The 19,476-nt window shown below is 44.9% G+C and overlaps 1 protein-coding gene across 1 annotated transcript in view; it reads left to right on the top strand.

Moving 5' to 3' along the window:
* The window catches only part of TMEM254 (transmembrane protein 254), a 30,792-nt gene extending 13,629 nt beyond the window's left edge, over positions 1-17,163 (top strand). The window contains exon 4 of the mRNA XM_040435377.1: positions 16,510-17,163. Coding sequence (XP_040291311.1) covers positions 16,510-16,627 — 118 coding nt within the window. The 3' untranslated portion in view covers positions 16,628-17,163. The remainder of the gene's footprint in view (positions 1-16,509) is intronic.
* The last annotated feature ends 2,313 nt before the right edge of the window (positions 17,164-19,476 follow it).

Raw genomic sequence — 19,476 nt, 5'->3', positions numbered from 1 at the left:
GCCCTTGCAGAAATCTCCCTTGCCAGGGGGTAGATGTTCCACAGTATGGCACTTTTTTGAGGAACGTGCGGACGACAAAAGAATAGTAGTTTGCAACCTTTGCCATACGAAAATGAGCCGGGGCGTTAACACTAGCAACCTCACCACCACCAGCATGATCCGCCACATGGCATACAAGCACCATAATAAGTGGGACAAACGCCTGGGTCCACAATCTGTGTCTGCGGGTCACACCACTGCCTCCTCTTCCCCTGTGCTACGTGCTGGCCAATCCCCTGTCGAAGGCGCAGGCCCGGATGCCTCCCGCCCTGCACCTGGACATTCGGGAAGCATCATCAGCGACTACATCCTCTTCCATGTCCCAGCATAGTGTCCAAATGTCCTTACCCCAGGCTTTCCAGGACGTCCCTCCATGACAGCACCCACTGGAGGATGTCCTATTGGACCTCTGTAGGGACAGGAAGCGAGAGAGGTTAAAAGGCCCCTCCCCACCCCTCATACCAGTGTTCTTCCTGTCCCTACAATGATAGGAGCAGAGAGGAGTTTCCCTGCTTTTTTAGTGGGGAGAGATATGGGCCGAGGCTGGTCGGGGGGCTTGTGCCTCTCCTCTTCAGCCTCAGATGGGGCCCGAAGCTAGCACCTCTCGGGGGAAGAGGTCCCCTAGCATTCCCGGTACCTGTATCCTGAAGCCGCGGTATGGGGACGCTGTTGCCGCTTCTCCTGCGGGAGCTCTGGGCACAGTATCGACTCCGGCGCTTCTCTGATGACGCGACGCGTCACGTCCCACGTGACCGGAAGTGACGCGAGGAAGCCGGAAGCAGCTGGCGTCGCGCATCCATGCTGGAGGCCTCGGGATTCTGGGGCCTCGCATGTGGGGTCGATTCTCCTAGGATGAGTCCCCAAGAAGAGGAGGCGGAGCCGAGCGGTATCGAGGGGGGCCGGGCGGTAAGTCCATTTAAAGTAGTGATGTATTCTGCATGCAGCACACATCATGGAGGCCCAGGTATCTGCGAAGCTAGATGCCACTGCAGACCCCCTCGTCCAGGGAAATGTAAGTGAGGTCCTACATAGTTAGGGTTACTCTGACAGGCCCTGTTTCTATATCTTTCTCTCCCCCTTCTGTTAAGGTGGAAAGAGAACCAGGTCACAAACCGCATGGTGACTCCAAGAAGAGACCAAAGAAATGCGGGACCTGCGCCAAGAAGCTGGCGGAGTCATACAAGAAGGCCCTATGCACTGATTGTTTGGCAAAAATATTAAAGGAGGAGCAACCATCCTTTCTGGCAGAATTAAGGGCAATAGTGAGGGAGGAGATACAGGCGGCAGGAGCAAGTCAGCCCCCGTCCCTTCCAGTCCCCTCTTCTCTGCCGGTCCCCTCTTCCCCACCGGCGAAACGTTCTAGAGTACAGGTGGACTCTGACTCAGAGGAAGAACCAACGTACTATTCGGACGAATTGGAAGAAGATCAGACCCCTTCCTTATCAGAGGAACCTAGGAGATTCCGGTTTTCGGCTGAAGATCTAGACCCACTCTTGACAGCTGTTAGACAAACAATGGCGGTAGAGGAAGAGGAGCAGACGCGCACCATACAGGACGAGATGTTTGGCGGTCTAAGAGCGAAGAAAAGGAAACTCTTTCCCGTCAACGCTAACCTGACTGATCTAATTAAAGATGAATGGGAAGAGGGTGACAAGAAGCTTTATGTACCACGTGAATTCAAAAACAGGTTGATCTTTAACCCAGAAGAAACAAAACTCTGGGACGAGATACCAAAAGTGGATATTCAGGTGGCCAAGGTGGTGAAGAAAACTTCCATTCCCTTTGAAGATTCCTCACAGCTGAAGGATCCTATGGATCGTAAGGTGGATGGGCTTTTAAAGAAAGCATGGGAATCTTCTGCTGCCTCTATAAATACAAATATTGCGGCTACCTCAGTGTCCCGGGCCATGTGTGTATGGCTGGATCAACTAGAAAATCATCTTAGGATGAGGACATCCAGAGAAGAAATTCTAGATTCCTTACCGTTGTTAAAAATGGCGGCTTCTTTCATGGCGGATGCCTCGGCAGAATCAATTAGGTTTGCGGCGAGGAACGATGCGCTCACAAACACAGCAAGACGGGCCCTCTGGCTCAAGTCTTGGACAGGGGACATTGCATCAAAGAATAAACTTTGTGCAATCCCCTTTACTGGGTCCTATCTTTTTGGTCAGGTCCTTGACTCCATCCTAGAAAGTGCGGCTGACAAAAAGAAAGGCTTCCCAGAGGAAAAAGTAAAGAAACCTCAGCCCTTTCGGAAACCCTCCAAACAGTTTCCAACCTCTCAGAGGGGAAAAGGTAAGACTGGGAGATGAAGCTACCCCAAAGGAGGTAGAGGAAGGGGTTTCTTGTTTAACCCATCTTCCAACACAGACAAACAATGACGTCAGGCCAGTCGGGGGCAGACTCAGTTTGTTCTGGGAGGCCTGGACTCGGGTCTCTCAGAATCACTGGATTCTCAGTACAATCCGAGAGGGAGTGAAAATAGAGTTCCGCAGTCCACCCCCGTGGAGATTCCTGATAACAAATTTTCAGTCCACAGAGCAAAAGAATCAGTTCTGTCTCGACATAAGAAAACTGTTAAATCTAAAAGCAATAATACAGGTCCCAGTGGAACAAAAAGGCCTGGGTCATTATTCAAGACTTTTCCAGGTAAAAAAGCCGGACGGCTCGTTCAGGACGATCATCAATCTGAAGTCCCTGAACAGGTCTGTAGTCTACCACAGATTCAAAATGGAATCTATAAAGTCATCAATCCCCCTGATATCAGTAGGAGATCTCTTATGCACAATGGATTTAAAGGATGCATACTATCACATCCCAGTACATCCACTCCACCAGCAGTACCTCAGGTTTGCAATCAACCAGGGGGGCACGATTCTCCATTATCAGTTCCAGTGCCTACCCTTCGGAATATCCTCGGCTCCTCGGATTTTCACGAAGGTGATTACAGAAATAGTGGCATATCTGAGACAGCAGCAAATAAGGATCATCCCGTATCTAGACGATTTCCTTCTAATCGCAGAGACAAAGCAAGGTCTTCTAGACAATGTCCAACAGACCCTGGCCCTCTTCAAAGATTTAGGTTGGATAATAAATTATGCCAAGTCGGACCTAGTTCCGAGTACCAGGAAACAGTTCTTGGGTGTCATCTTAGACTCGGAGAGACAGCATTCCTTTCTTCCGCTACTAAAACACGAAAGGATAAGGGAAAAGATAAGAGCCTTTCAGAGAAGAAGGGACCATACCCTAAGAGAATCTATGCAGGTTCTCGGGTTAATGACATCTTGCATATCGGTCATTCCATGGGCTCAGTACCATTCCAGATTACTACAGAGCTCAATTCTGAGTGCATGGGACAAAAACCATCGGTCCTTAAACTCAAGAATAATCCTATCAAGTCAAAGTCTAGATTCTCTATCCTGGTGGACCAACCCCAAAAACCTAAGGAAGGGGGTCGCCTGGAATCTTTCTCCATTTATAGTAGTTACTACAGATGCAAGCCAGTGGGGCTGGGGGGCCCATCTAAGAGATCAATTCCTTCAGGGGAAATGGTCAGATCTCGACAGTCGCAGATCCTCGAATTTCAGAGAGCTGAAAGCTGTTTGGGAGACCCTGAAGAGGGCAGAACAAACACTCTCCGGCCACCACATCAAGATCCTATCGGACAATGTGACGACGGTATGCTACCTGAAGCGTCAGGGAGGAACCAGGAACCCTCATCTTCAGGGATTATCAGACCAAATATTTGGTTGGGCAGAGGAAAAGGTGCTCTCAGTTTCAGCAGTCCATCTAAGAGGAGTAGAAAACTCCACTGCCGACTTCCTAAGCAGACACACGCTCAACCCGGGAGAATGGTCTTTAAACAAGGAAGTGTTTCAGCAGATCTGTCATCAGTGGGGACTCCCGCAAGTAGACCTCTTTGCGGCAAGAGAAAACACCAAATTAAACAAATATTTTTCTCTGAATCCAAGGGACAACCCGCTGGGGGTAGACGCCCTGTCCCAGGATTGGGATATGGATCTGGGGTACGCCTTCCCTCCATTCCCCCTGATTCCAGCGGTCCTAAAAAAGCTGAGGTCAAGCTCAGTGACTCTCATTCTGATAGCTCCGGCATGGCCAAAGAGGGCCTGGTTTCCTTTGCTGAAGGAGATGGTGATAGGAGATCCGTTACCCCTTCCGAGAAGGAAGGACCTTCTCCTACAAGGACCCCTGGAACATCCAAACCTCGACAGACTACAGTTAACAGCCTGGATCCTGAAAGGCAGATCCTAAGGAAAAAGGGTCTGTCAGAGAAGGTAATTTCTACCCTACAACAAACCTATAACCTCAGCGATATATTTAAAAATTTGGAAAAAATTTACCTCATGGCTGTCACAAACACATCCTGGGGTTTCTGACCCATCTATAGGCTACATTCTGGATTTACTGCAGTTGGGGTTTGATTTGGGTTTAAACCCCAGTACCCTCAAGGTCCAGATTTCAGCCTTGAGTTGTTTTCTGGACACCTCCTTAGCAGAGCACAGATGGATAAAAAGATTTATTAAATCTACTTCCAGAATGAGACCTACTATTAGGCAGACGGTACCACCTTGGGACCTTAATATAGTCTTAAAGTCTATGTAATCCCCCGTTTGAACCAATTGAGCAGTTATCTGATAGATTACTCTCTCTTAAGACCATCTTTCTGCTAGCAATTACCACAGCACGCAGAATAGGGGAGATTCAGGCCCTTTCTATCAGGGAGCCATATCTAAAAGTGTTGGACGACCGGATTATTTTAAAATTGGATCCATCCTTTCTACCAAAGGTTGTCTCTTCGTTCCATAGAAATCAGGAAATAATTCTTCCTTCGTTTTGTACCTCTCCCAAAAATGTGCAGGAAGAAAAGTTCCATTGTCTGGACGTAAGGAGATCCATGTTAGCCTACCTACAAAAAACGGATTCGTGGAGAAAATCTTCAAACCTTTTTATCTTGTTCGGAGGAAAGAACAAGGGCAATAAGGCCTCAAAACAGACTTTAGCTCGTTGGATCAGAGAAGCGGTTCAACAAGCCTACGTGCTAAAAGGACTACCATGTCCATTGTCCATTAAAGCCCATTCCACCAGAGCGGTGGCAACCTCTTGGGCAGAAAAAGCAGAAGCCTCAATTGAACAAATTTGCAGGGCCGCTACTAGGTCCAGTTTCACTACCTTTGTCAGGCACTATAGACTGGACTCTCTTACCAACCAGGACCTAGGCTTTGGCCGTAAGGTTCTTCAGGCAGTGGTCCCCCCCTAATTATTAAGCTGGTAGTTCTCCAGTGGGTGCTGTCATGGAGGGACGTCCTGGAAACTAAGATTTAGTCTTACCGGTAAACGGTTTTCCAGGAGTCCGACATGACAGCACCCGTTTAATACCCCCCCCTTTTTTTGTTTTTGGATTTTGTTTCTGGGATCCATGCATGTATACATTATACATATATATACTTGTATGCAGAATTTCCAATGTGAAGTTAACATGGAGGTTCAAATAAAACAGTTTGGATCCTATCTGGTGTAGTAATTTGGAAAAACACTGGTATGAGGGGTGGGGCCTTTTAACCTCTCGCTTCCTGTCCCTACAGAGGTCCAATAGGACATCCTCCAGTGGGTGCTGTCATGTCGGACTCCTGGAAAACCGTTTACCGGTAAGACTAAATCTTAGTTTTGAACGCAAGTGAAAATACCCAGCCACCCACCCACAGGCCATAGCACTAAATGTGCAGCTTTCCAAATTACTGGCCCTGGAAATGTTGCCATTTAGGCTTGTGGACACTGAGGCTTTCCGCAGCCTGATGTTGGTGGCATTATGCAGTCTGCAGCCGCCACTATTTTTCAAGTTGTGCCGTGCCCGCCTTACACCAACATGTGTCCCGTAACATCACACATGCCCTGACCAATGCAGGTACTGGGAAGGTACACGGACACATGGACAAGTGCATTCGGCCAGGGACGCTACATTTCCCCGACGGCACACTGGTTGAATGTTGTGGAGGCCGGGAGCGAGTCGTACCCTGGGATGGCACAGGTATTAAGGTTTGCGGGCCCTATGTCTATCAGGGTTTCCGCCAGCACCTACGTTAAAGGCTCCAACCCCCACTTCTCCTCCTCCTCCGAATTATCCTCTTGCAGCACCAGTCAGCCATCAGTCGGTAGCTGGAAGCAGTGTAGCACTGCATTGGGGAAGCGTCAACAGGCCGTGCTGAAGCTGATATGCTTAGGGGACAAACAGCACACCGCCGCAGAGCTGTGGCAGGGGATAAGAGACCAGACTGAGCTGTGGCTCTCGCCACTCAACCTACAACCAGGCATGGTTGTGTCTGATAATGGCTGTAACTTGGTGGCGGCTTTGGAGCTCGGCAAGCTCAGACACATCCCATGCCTCGCCCATATGTTCAACCTTGTGGTTCAGCAGTTTCTCAAAACCTACTCTAATTTGCCTGAGCTACTGGTGAAGGTGCGCCTCGTGTGTGCATATTTCCGCAAGTCGACAGCTTCAACTGGTCTGTCAATGCTGCAGCAGTGCTTGAAAGTGCTAGCGCACCGGCTGTTGTGCGACGTGAGCACAGGCTGGAACTTCACGTTCCACATTTTGGCCAGACTTTGTAAGCAGCAGAGGGCAGTAGTGGAATACCAGCTGCAACATGGTCGTCACCTTTCCAGTCGGCTTCCGCTATTCACAAGTGAGGAGTGGGCATGGATGTCTGACATCTGTGAGGTTTTAAGAAACTTTGAGAAATCAACACAGATGGTGAGCGGCGATAACGCTATTATCAGCGTAACCATCCCACTTCTGTGTCTACTCAAACGCTGGCTGCTCACAATTAAGGATGACTCTTTGCATGTGGAAGAGGTGGAAATGGGGGAAGAAAGTACACAGGGTGATATCCAGACCACCCTCAGTTCGTTTTCTCAGCACAAATTTGACGATGAAGAGAAGGAGGAGCAGGAGACGATTGCCTCCACTACAGAGGGTAGTACCCATGGAAGTTTAATTTCATCTGTTCAGGGTGGGTGGGCAGAAGAGGATGAGGAGATTGAGTGATCCTCCTGATGACGACAGCGAAGTCTTGCCTGTTGGTACTCTGGCACACATGGCTGACTTTGTTATGCTGCCTTTCCCGTGACCCGCACATTATACTCATTTTAGACGACATGGATTACTGGTTGTTCACCCTTCTCGACCCTGCTACAAAGAGAACTTCTCATCTCTCATTCCTGTGGTGGAGTGGACGAGCAAAAAGGTGCAATACCAGACCGTTACCCATGTTCTACATGGTTTGGGCTGAAAATAACATCGAAAGTTGATAGGGCAGACATCCAACTGGATCATCGCCGTCACAGGGACTTGCGATCGGCCCCAGGTTATGTAGACTCACCAAAGCGGCAGCAGGCCCTCGCACATGATGATTTAGATGGTCAGATCAGCAGGCCCTTGCTCCAAATGTTTTTGAGGGTCACCAGCAGGCCATCAATCATAACTTTTCAAGGGTGTGTATGATGCCCTCCTTTATGTGTAACAAAGGGTGTATTGTAGTGCCATTCCTTGTAATTTTTGGCAGCCCTTTCACTTAGTGCATAGTCTTTGAGTGTATGAGTCCCACTACCTGAACAATTGTACCACAATGTGAATGATGCCCTCCTTTATGTGATATACAGGTTGTTTCGGAGTGCCTCTTCCTTGTAATTTTTGGCAGCACTTGCACTTAATATACAAGTAAATATATACAGGAAAGAATGTGTGCTAAGAATTTTTCCTCTAAAATTGATTTTATCTTCGGTTTTGTGCATATTGCCAGTCTGTAAAAGTGGCGTACTACTTGGACAACATCGTTCCCAGCAGAAACCTGGGAGTCCAAGGTGCATACAGACATCCTCCCTATGCTGTTCCCGAACCATTTTGGTGGTGTTTTCATCAATTTCTGACCTTTTTCCTATGAACGGAGCACCCGAGCACTATGGTGCTCTATCAACAGTAGTGGGTACCAATCCTACCGCGCTTGCAAGAAAAGGGTGGTTTGAAGATGTGTTGGTCACTTCGGATATGAGATCATTCTTGCAGCCAACCCATCGAGAGCCGCCCTCCGGATCCAGCCTAATGGAAGGCATAGACCAACAAGTGTCGGACTACATCGGGTTAACGGGGGATGTGGGCGCTCTGAGAAGCGAGGAACCCCTGGACTACTGGGTGTGCAGGCTTGACCTGTGGCCAGAGCTGGAACAATTTGCCATGGAACTCTTGGATTGCCCCTCGTCGAGTGTCCTGTCTGAAAGTATGTTCAGCGCAGCAGGGGGGATCATGACCGATGAGCGCAGTCGCCTAGCTCATGACTACTTCACATTCTAAAAATGAATGAGGCATGGATCTCGGAGGAATTCCACACCTGTAACGACCATGTGTAATTGAATTTCCTCATGCCAGCCCACACATATCTGCCACCACTCAGAACAAAGAATGGTCTTCGTCTTATGTATATACATTGGCATAAAAGGCCTTTTCTGTCAGGTGACTGCTTAATTTTTGGGGCCTCTACTCCAGTAGCCTACAGTAAAAAAAAATTTTATCCAGTGACCGCCTAATGTACCTCCAGCCACATAATCACTAGTTCTTTTCTGTCTGGTGAATGCCTAATATTTGGGGCCAGCAGGGCACATTTTTGAGTTTCCCTTTTTAAGACGCATAAAAATGGCCTCTGATTAAAAACATATTTTTTTGTGGGAATTTTTTGCCATTGATCCCCCTCTGGTATGTCACTGTCCATGTTGTGGGACTATTTGTGCACTCCTAGTAAGTATTTGGTGGCTGCAGATGTGACCTAAAGGTTTTTCAGGTTCGCCTGCCATTAAAGTGAATGGGGCCCCCGCCGCGAAATGCGTGTTTTTTGATCTTGAATTAATGTTCGCGAAACGTCTAGGCCAATGTTTGTCCATCACGAATTCCCCTTATCTATGAAATGCCACAACGCCAAACGGACAAGAATAGGACATGTTCTGTTTTTCTTGCAGGGCCGTAAGAATCTGCGATCTGCAAAAAGTGTGGACCTAAACTACGGTTGTGTGCATGAGGCCTTAATGAAAGTTGTACTCTACCTGCAGCACCCATTCTGCAACAGATGGAGCAATTTAGTGCACCTTTAGAGTACAGCCACATGTAGCAAGCATGCCGTGGATTGTCCGCAGCCAAATTGAGTATCCCAAATTTGTACCATATACAGTAGCAGCAAAGTAGATGAGATGTTAAAAGATCCTCAACAGAATCCGCACAGATCTTGACCTGTGGTGAAGATTTAAAATCTGTAGCATGTCAGTCTATGCTGTGGATTTCCACCACATAGACTGCCGTGCAGAAGGTGAAATCTAAGGCAGACCCCTGCATTTATGCTATGAATGCTGCAACAACACTTTGGCTTTCAAACAAACCCTTAATAAATCAACAGTACCAGCAAATAAGAAACTTTGTAATATATCTTATTGAAAAAAAAATAGCTTTCTCATTTACAAGCCACTTCTCTTCTTCTCTGTCTCCTGATCATTGCCCCTTAAAGGGGGTTTCCACTGTGCATCAACAGCCTTTAAAATAATAATTTTGCTCCCATCTTCTGTTCTGAGCAGTGGTCACGTGTTGATGCAGCTCTTTCTTGTTTCTTGTGAAGCTATGTCCAAAGCAACATGGGCAGTGATAGGGGAGTGCTCCAGTGCATCATGGGTTTACATGCAGGATGGAAACAAACCAGTGATTTGTTCACATGGTGAAAACTGTCAGGAGAGTCTAAATTGAAAAAGAGCACTAGGTACACAAGCTCAGCAACTACAAGAACATTGTTGAAAACCATAGTAATCCCAGAAAACCCTCTAATTCATAGGTAAAAAAGTACTGAAGATGAGACTGATTATCGGGTTACAAGCTGGCCCATAGGAGACTATGGAGAGGAGTGAGCTGCTGCGGTGAGGCAGACACAAAACATGATGATGCTGGCTCTATATCTCCATCCAGAGGGGTAAAAATGTGGAATCCAGTATGTTAACAGGTATATTGCTACTCCTCGGGTACATACACAACAGCTTATTCTGAAAAGCTTTAGCCACAAATAACCTTAAGGGTACGTTCCACATCTGTGTTTAGAAATCTGGCAGACTGTTCCGGCAGAGCAACAACCCGCCAGAGCTCACCGTATCCAGCATAGCCGGATAATGCAGCGGACCACCGCATCCCATTGCCTATATTGAGTTTCTGCAAATGACTGCTTTCGGTGCATGCAGGACTTTGTCTGGCTGAAAGCCAGCACAGATGCTGGAACCGGACGGATCTCCATCGGATCCCATTATAGTCAACGGGGATCCTAGTGTAAGATGTCTGAGGAAAATGAATATACCTTTTATGCCGTATAGACAGTATATTGCCTGATGCACTATTTTCGCAGTTTTTTTAATGTCTTTTGATATGGTGGGGGTCTGAGCACCATTCTCTAGAATAGAAGCGACTACTTAGCACATTCTCTCTCTTGCTGCAGAACAGGAAGTAAGACTCAACAGAAGAGTCTACTCGTGCATCAAAGAGAGAGAGTGCAAATTGGGAGCTTCTCTCTGCTTGTTTCTAGAGATCGGTGGGGGTCTCAGTGCTCAGACCCCCACTAATCTAAACTTTTTTGATTATATTCCTATTTTTCCTATGCACTTTAAAGGTGTTTCTGACATTTTTAAAATGATGACCTATCCTATCCAGGACCCCCCTAGTCAGCTTATCATAGGCCTGTGATGTCACGTTCTTCAGTCACATGGTCTAGGCGTAGTTCAGTCACATTGACGTGAGAGGGGCTGAGCCGCGATAACGAGCACAGCCGCTATACAATGTATGGTGCTGTGCTTGGTTAGCAGAGAGGAGGCCGCAGCGCTCACAGGAGCATCAGTACCTTCTGAAACAGCTGATCACCGATCAGATAATGATAACCTATCCAGATGGTACAGTTTTCACTGCCTGGTTTTGACAGCTACACTGTCTAAATATGCCCTAAGGGTCCTTTACACTTCCGATGTTACAGGCAAATCATCTGGAATAAACCAAATATTCCCTATAATTGCTAATCATCAGCAGAGGTAAAGAGACATTTAGGGTACATGCACACGTTCAGGATTCATGTGCGGAGAATCCGCACTGAAATTGCAGGTGTTCGCAGGCAAACTGTGCGGTCAATCCGCATTAATTGGTGCGGATTTGCGTGCCGGATTTGGTGCGGATTCCGGTGCGGATTTTCCGCATGCGGATTTCACGAGTGTATGAGAAATCCGGCCCAGGAAAAAAAAAAATTAATTGACATGTCGTGGATTTTAAAATCCGCACCGCAGGTCAAAATCCGCGCGGAAAAATCCGCACGCATCCTGATCGTGTGCAGGGGGCCTAAAGGGGCTGTCTCATCATGGACAAAGGTGGAATTTCGCTAGCTATGCCCCCATTGTCTATATACGTGCGGGTCCCCACCGCTGGGAGCCACACCTATATCGAGAACGGAGCCCCGCCAAGTGAAGGAGGGTGCGCTGGAACATGTGCAGCCGCCCTCCATTCATTTTCTGTGTGGCCGGCAGAAATAGCGGCTCCGGCTATTTCCATCGGCCCCATAGAAATGAATGGGAGAGGGGCAGCGCATGCACGGTACACTCCATTCACTTCTATGGGGAGCCGGCTTGTGGTGGCCAGGACCGGAGTCCTCCAGCCACACCTTGCGGGGCTCCCAGTGGTGGGACCCGCACCTATAAGACAATGGGGGCATATTCCTAGCGTATGCCCCCATTGTCTATGATGAGACAACCCCTTTAACATGCAGCAATCAGGTCCACTGTATGGGGACAAGCAATCGCTACCATGATTGCTTGTCCCCATAGTGGAACAATGCTTTTTAGTGCCAGCCGAAGGACACAATCTCCCAATGAACAAGTGCTTGCTCATTCATCGCTTTATCACTGGCACCTTTACATGAGCCAGTTATTGGGAACAAACATTTCTACAAACACTTAGCTACAGTAGTGTAGTAAACCAAAGTGTACACTAGATGGCAGTATGTTCCAGTAAGATATATTATCAAATCAGCCCTTAAACACAATAAGTTCTCACACATGAAAGTATTCTGTCTTCTGTAATATGGCATCTGTCATTCGGAATCCAACAGGAAAATCCTCTGTATGCCTCTGATACAGGGGCAGTACTATAATGCTCAGTAAACTAGATGCGCTAGCCGAGGCACCCCTGGATATTTGTGTTAATGATTATTATGTATAAATTAGTCCATATGTTATATGGCCATCATGAGGACGGTGATACAGTTGTATAGTTGTTGTTAGTGCATTTGGGGCCCTAGACAAAATATCCGGTGCCCAAGCCCTAGATGTTTTGACCCAGAGATGACGTGCCAGAACAACTTTGGGTCAGGCTGACCTCAACTGAATTCGATGTAGGGTGTCACGCTCTGTATGCTAGAAGTGAGTTATTTAAAGGGCCTCTGTCAGCAGATTTGTACCCATGAAACTGGCTGACCTGTTGCATGTACTCTTGGCAGCTGAAGGCATCTTTGTTGGTCCCATGTTCATATGTGTCTGCATTGCTGAGAACAATAATGTATGCAAATGAGCCTCTAGAAGCAAAGGGGGAGTTGCCGTTACACCTATAGGGTTCTGTTCTTTCTGCAACTGCCATGCTCTCTCCACTTTGACAGGGCCAGGACCAACACAAATGGCTTAGGCTGCCAAGTGCACATGCAACAGGTCAGCTAGTTTCATAGGTACAAATCTACTGACACACGCCCTTTAACCCCAGCTACTTATTCAAATCTGTAAAAAGTGTCTATCTGCTGACTTTGATGCCAGTTTTTATATCCAGAACCACTTTAACCCCTTCAACCACCATGACGTACCAGTATGTCACAGTGGTTGAGGGAAGGTATTGAGCGGGATGCTGCGGTGAGCCCGCTTCCTACGCAGTTCCCTGCAGCTCTGTGCATGAGGCACAGTGCAGCAGGGACATTCTATTCCCCTAATAGATCTCTATTGGGGTGAATAGGACAAGGGATCAAAAGATCCCAGGTTCTAGCCTACTAAGGGGTCTAATAGTTAAAAAAAATTTAAGTGGCTTAAAAGTTTAAATCGCCCCCCCTTATATTTTTATATGCAAATTTAGGAATTAACAATAAAAAAATAAACATATCAAGTATCGCCGGATTCAAAAATGTCTGAACTATTATATAAAAAAAATTCCTGTGTGGTGAACACCGTAATGGAAAAAAAAATGAAAACCACACGATTTGCCATTCTTTTAGTCACCTTTTTCCTCCTAAAAAAATTGAACAGTGATCAAAACGTCGTACGTGCCACAAAAATGGTACCAATACAAAGTACAGTTTGTCATACAGCTCTGTGGATGGAAATCTAAAAAAGTTATGGCTGTCAGAAAATTTTGATTATATATATATATATATATATATATATATATATATATATATATATATATATATATAATTTTTTTTAAAAGTAGTAATACAAAAAAAAAAGACGGCAAGTTTGGTATTGCAGTATTTGTATTGAGCCGCATAATAAGGACATCATGTCAGTTTTGGTAAACAGTGAACACTGTGATGTTAAAACCCCCAAAACCTTCGCAGTTTTTTTTTTTTTTACCCCACAAACTGCTTAGTCCACTCTGTGACTCTCCCCCAAATTCTTGAATGGCCTTTTCCTGAAAATCCTTTCAAGGCTCCAGTTATCCCTGTTTCTTTTGCACTTTTTTATACCGCACTTTTTCCCTCCACTCAATTTTTGATTAATATGCTTAGATACACCTCTGTGTGAACAGCCAGCTTCTTTGGCAATCACCTTTTGTGGCTTACCCTCCTTGTGGAGGTTGTCAATGACTGTCTTCTGGACTTAGCATTCATACAATCCAAAATTTTACTAAAAGTTAATTAGCAGCAGCAGATTTATTTTTTTGTCTCCACTACGTAGAAACGCAAACAAAGTATAATGGATATACAGTATCATTAATGTTTCCTTTTACAATATGTTCTTAGCATTCACACAATCCAAAATGTTAAAGGAGTTTTCTGGGATTTTGCTACTGATGACCTATCCTCTGATCGGTGGGGGTCTGACACCTGGGACCTCAGCCGATCAGCTGTTTGAGTAGGCAGCGGAGCTCGCAGTAGCGCCGCAGCCTTCTCTCAGCTTTTCCTAGGCCAGTGACGTCACGTTCATCGGTCACATGGCCTGTCCTAGGCGCAGCTCAGCCCCATAGAAGTGAATGGGGCTGAGAGTAATACAAAGCACAGGCGCTATACTATGTACGGTGCTGTGCTAGGTAGGCAGGGAGAAGGCAGCGGAGGATTGGTCATCTGTACTAAAATCTCAGAAAACCCTTTTAAAATATTGAAAGCAAACGGTAATGTGTATGTGTGTATATATATATATATATATATGTGTGTATGTGTATGTCCTCATTCACATTGTATCTCTGCTTGAAAAAGGCTCATTCCAGAGCCCAAACGTTGCACTGGATGGTTGAATAAAGGATTCACTATATTTCATTTCACTGGAGTGCCGTCCATTTTCTGTATATATAGCTTGTCCCATATGGGTAAATAAAGAATTTTTTTCATTTTTTACTTCTTGGAGTGCTGCCCTTTTTGTTATTTTATATATATATATATATATATATATATATATATATATATATATATATATATATATATATATACAGTGGGATGCGAAAGTTTGGGCAACCTTGTTAATCGTCATGATTTTCCTGTATAAATCGTTGGTTGTTACGATAAAAAATGTCAGTTAAATATATCATATAGGAGACACACAGTGATATTTGAGAAGTGAAATGAAGTTTATTGGATTTACAGAAAGTGTGCTATAATTGTTTAAACAAAATTAGGCAGGTGCATAAATTTGGGCACCACAAAAAAGAAATGAAATCAATATTTAGTAGATCCTCCTTTTGCAGAAATTACAGCCTCTAAACGCTTCCTGTAGGATCCAATGAGAGTCTGGATTCTGGTTGAAGGTATTTTGGACCATTCCTCTTTACAAAACATCTTTAGTTCATTCAGGTTTGATGGCTTCCGAGCATGGACAGCTCTCTTTAAGTCACACCACAGATTTTCAATTATATTCAGGTCTGGGGACTGAGATGGCCATTCCAGAACGTTGTACTTGTTCCTCTGCATAAATGCCTTAGTGGATTTTGAGCAGTGTTTAGGGTCGTTGTCTTGTTGAAAGATCCAGCCCCGGCGCAGCTTCAGCTTTGTCACTGATTCCTGGACATTGGTCTCCAGAATCTGCTGATACTGAGTGGAATCCATGCGTCCCTCAACTTTGACAAGATTTCCAGTCCCTGCACTGGCCCCACAGCCCCACAGCATGATGGAACCACCACCATATTTTACTGTAGGTAGCAGGTGTTTTTCTTGGAATGCTGTGTTCTTTTTCCTCCATGCATAACGCCCCTTGTTATGGCCAAATAACTCCATTTTAGTTTCATCAGTCCACAGCACCTTATTCCAAAATGAAGCTGGCTTGTCCAAATGTGCTTTAGCCCACCTCAAGCAGAAAAGGCTTCCTCTGCATCACTCTCGCATACAGCATCTCCTTGTGTAAAGTGTGCCGAATGGTTGAACGATGCACAGTGACTCCATCTGCAGCAAGAAGATGTTGTAGGTCTTTGGTGCTGGTCTGTGGGTTGACTCTGACTGTTCTCACCATTCATCGCTTCTGTCTATCCGAGATTTTTCTTGGTCTGCCACTTCGAGCCTTAACTTGAACTGAGCCTGTGGTCTTCCATTTCCTCAATATGTTCCTAACTGTGGAAACAGACAGCTGAAATCTCTGAGACAGCTTTCTGTATCCTTCCCCTAAACCATGATGGTGAACAATCTTTGTCTTCAGGTCATTTGAGAGTTGTTTTGAGACCCCCATGTTGCTACTCTTCAGATAAAATTAAAAGAGGAGGGAAACTTACAATTGACCCCCTTAAATACTCTTTCTCAGAATTGGATTCACCTGTGTATGTAGGTCAGGGGTCACTGAGCTTACCAAGCCAATTTGAGTTCCAATAATTAGTTCTAAAGGTTTTGGAATCAATAAAATGACAACAGTGCCCAAATTTATGCACCTGCCTAATTTTGTTTAAACAATTATAGCACACTTTCTGTAAATCCAATAAACTTCATTTCACTTCTCAAATATCACTGTGTGTCTCCTATATGATATATTTAACTGACATTTTTTATCGTAACAACCAACGATTTATACAGGAAAATCATGATGATTAACAAGGTTGCCCAAACTTTCGCATCCCACTGTATGTGTATATATATATATATATATATATATATATATATATAAAATAAATCTTTTAATGTTTCTTGTTACATTTGGTGACTTTTTTTATATGCTTTTTTTTTGCAGCAATAAAGGGATCACCGACTCTGGAGCCAGAATGCTGTGGCTTGTACAAACCTTCCTTTTTGGAATAGCCTCTCTCCGTCTCCTCCTTAGATACAACCCAGGAAAGAAACTAAGATAAGCCAGGAGGAAAGCCTGGACATTGAATCGAGACCAATGTGCTTCCTGGGTTATTACATGGTTAACCCTTTATCAGTACCAGGGACCTATTATGTAAAATCCTACTAGATCTTGTCTTTTTTCAAGTCAATCAACATGATGCCTCAATAATAATCCAATGTTTATTAATCAGTCAAAGTTAGGAAACAAAGAGAGAATTCTGATGCTGGGATGAGGAAACCTACTAGTTGAAGGGCTCATGCACATGACCATGATTGGCCCAGGAAACACTGTGCCTGTGTCTGCTGGATTTCCTGGGCCGACCGTGGCTCCCCTGAACTGACTGCATCAGTTTAGTACAAGAGATCCACGATCAGATATGAACTGACTGCATCATAAAACAGTAAGATAAGTTCAGGGGAGCCGTGGTCAGCCCAGGAGATCCGGCAGACACACGAATGAACCACAAATGGTTACCTTATGAAAATCATTTAATAGTATATCCTGTGTGTGAGCTGATTCTGGATTCTAGACAATAAACTACGATTCTTGTCTAAAGTTCTTGTCTGTTTTGTTTTAATATTGTGGGTAATGACGTTCCACCAGTGTACTTGTTCTTCTGCATCAGATAATACAGAAGAGACTGAAAATTGGTAGATGTGTCCAGTGAAAGATAAAGCTTGGTTCATAATTAGTGTTTTTTGCTTATTTTTCTTACCTGGCTCCTAAGGAAAGATGCACACCAATGCTATAGTCTGTTTACTAGACTGAACCTCAGTGTAACTTGTGCTCGGTTATCAGGCTGCATGTACTCCCCATCTTGACATTCATGGCTATTTTTGGAGATCCCACAGAAGTTAATGAAGAGAACCACCCATGCGTGGACACCTCTCCCTTCACAAAAAACACAGGACAAGGTGTTGATAACCTATTAAACAGGTATGCCAGCATACAGCATTTGGCTGCAGCAGTGACATTCCATACACCTGCAGGTGTACGGCATGTGACTGCTCCTGCCAATCACTGCCCTCAATGTTAGTAAGCATCAGCAAGAGTACCCAACCAGTCCCGCAGAGAACAGTTCTGGAGAAACGGGTGACTATAAGATGATTTATCATATTGGAGGGCTTTCTGGGATTTTAAATATCTTCCACAACCCCTTTAAAGGGGTTGTCTGAGTTATTTTTTTGTTCTTTCTATGTTCCTAACTAAGCAAATATAATAACTTTCCAATTAACTCACTTTATCCCTAGTGCCTGGTTTCTTAGATTTGACTGAGTCACATGACCTGTGATGTCAGCTTCTCTCCCTGCTCTGATAAAGTTTGTTTACAAGCCTGTAAACGACATGTCACTGTGCTGGCCACGCCCCTTCACTGCCTTCTGCTCTATCCTAGGATTCTTAACCCCTTCAGCTGCACAGACTGGGTAGCAGCAGCAGTGACAATTCTGGGCACAGGAGCTGACAGACTAGAGAGAGCATTGCACAAGAAGGTAGGGGGAAGATCCTGTGTGTATAAGCAGTGTCATTATACAGGTGGGACTTGTAGTTCTACACTTACAAGTTGCTGTTGATTCTCCCAGCACTCAGGGCAGCTCTTGTATCCACTCCCTTAGCAGTGTCATTGTACAGCTGGGACTTGTAGTCCTACACATACAACATGCTGCTGATTCTTCCTAGCACTCAGGGCAGCTCTTGTAGCCACTCCCTTAGCAGTGCAGGGAGAGGGGCAGAGATTGTTTTTATTGCATGTAAACAAGGGCCAGAAAAGAACCAGGGAAATGAGGAAATATATTTTTTTGCATAAAACTTGCTTAACTTAGTTATATATTGCTGCCCACCAGATTTTCAGTGCTATATATTTTTTTTTTTCCATAACTTGGACAACCCCTTTAATCTCTTTTAATCACAAGTAACATGCTTATCTTCAGCCAACTTGATTGGGATGGAAAATATATTTAATACACACATTTTTGTGATTGGTGGGTGCCCAAAGGTCAGACATGCGCACATTCTCTTATCCCTGAGCCTGTGGCCTTCATGTGCTGAGACTCTGCACCTCTGTTTCTACAAGGCCAAAGACATGTTGGGAAATGTAGACTGCATTAGGAAAACCACCACATCTCGGGGGAAGAAAGAATCAAAATGACAGACAGCTCATACTGTAAATGGCAGTTCACCTAAAAAAAAAAAGCCTCTACGCTATTCTTTAAAAGCCTATTCTGCACTAAGCCACTTATTTTTATTTTATTTTTTTCTCCTGGAGTAATCCTTTAAGGAAAACCTGTTGGCTCCTGCGGAGGACCGATAACACTACAGTCGATTAGTCAGTGGTGGCTAACAGCTAACACCGCCATTTCCATAATTTGACAGAAACAGTATGTTCAGTGTTTGACTCCTATAAAATGAGACCATAGACTTACTACTCCAAAGTATATGAATTCATTGGCTCAGTCTACCACAACTGGCGTTACCCCAAACTGGTAACACCAAGTTGTTAACTTTATAATTTTTATTTTTTTTGTAGGAATAACTAAAACATTCCAACACAGAAAAGAAGCCAAATGTTATACTATGGGGAATACAAGTATTTACTAAAATGGACAAGTCAGGAGAGCTGACAGATCCTCTTTAGCCACCTCAGCCCCCAGTGCTTAAACACCCTGAAAGACCAGGCCACTTTTTACACTTCTGACCTACACTACTTTCACCATTTATTGCTCGGTCATGCAACTTACCACCCAAATGAATTTTACCTCCTTTTCTTCTCACTAATAGAGCTTTCATTTGGTGGTATTTCATTGCTGCTGACATTTTTACTTTTTTTGTTATTAATCGAAATTTAACGATTTTTTTGCAAAAAAATGACAT

The sequence above is a fragment of the Bufo bufo genome, chromosome 6, assembly GCF_905171765.1.
Source record: "Bufo bufo chromosome 6, aBufBuf1.1, whole genome shotgun sequence".
Lineage (NCBI taxonomy): Eukaryota > Metazoa > Chordata > Amphibia > Anura > Bufonidae > Bufo > Bufo bufo.
The sequence above is the reverse complement of the archived record's forward strand: the minus strand, read 5'-3'. Positions and strand labels throughout refer to the sequence as shown.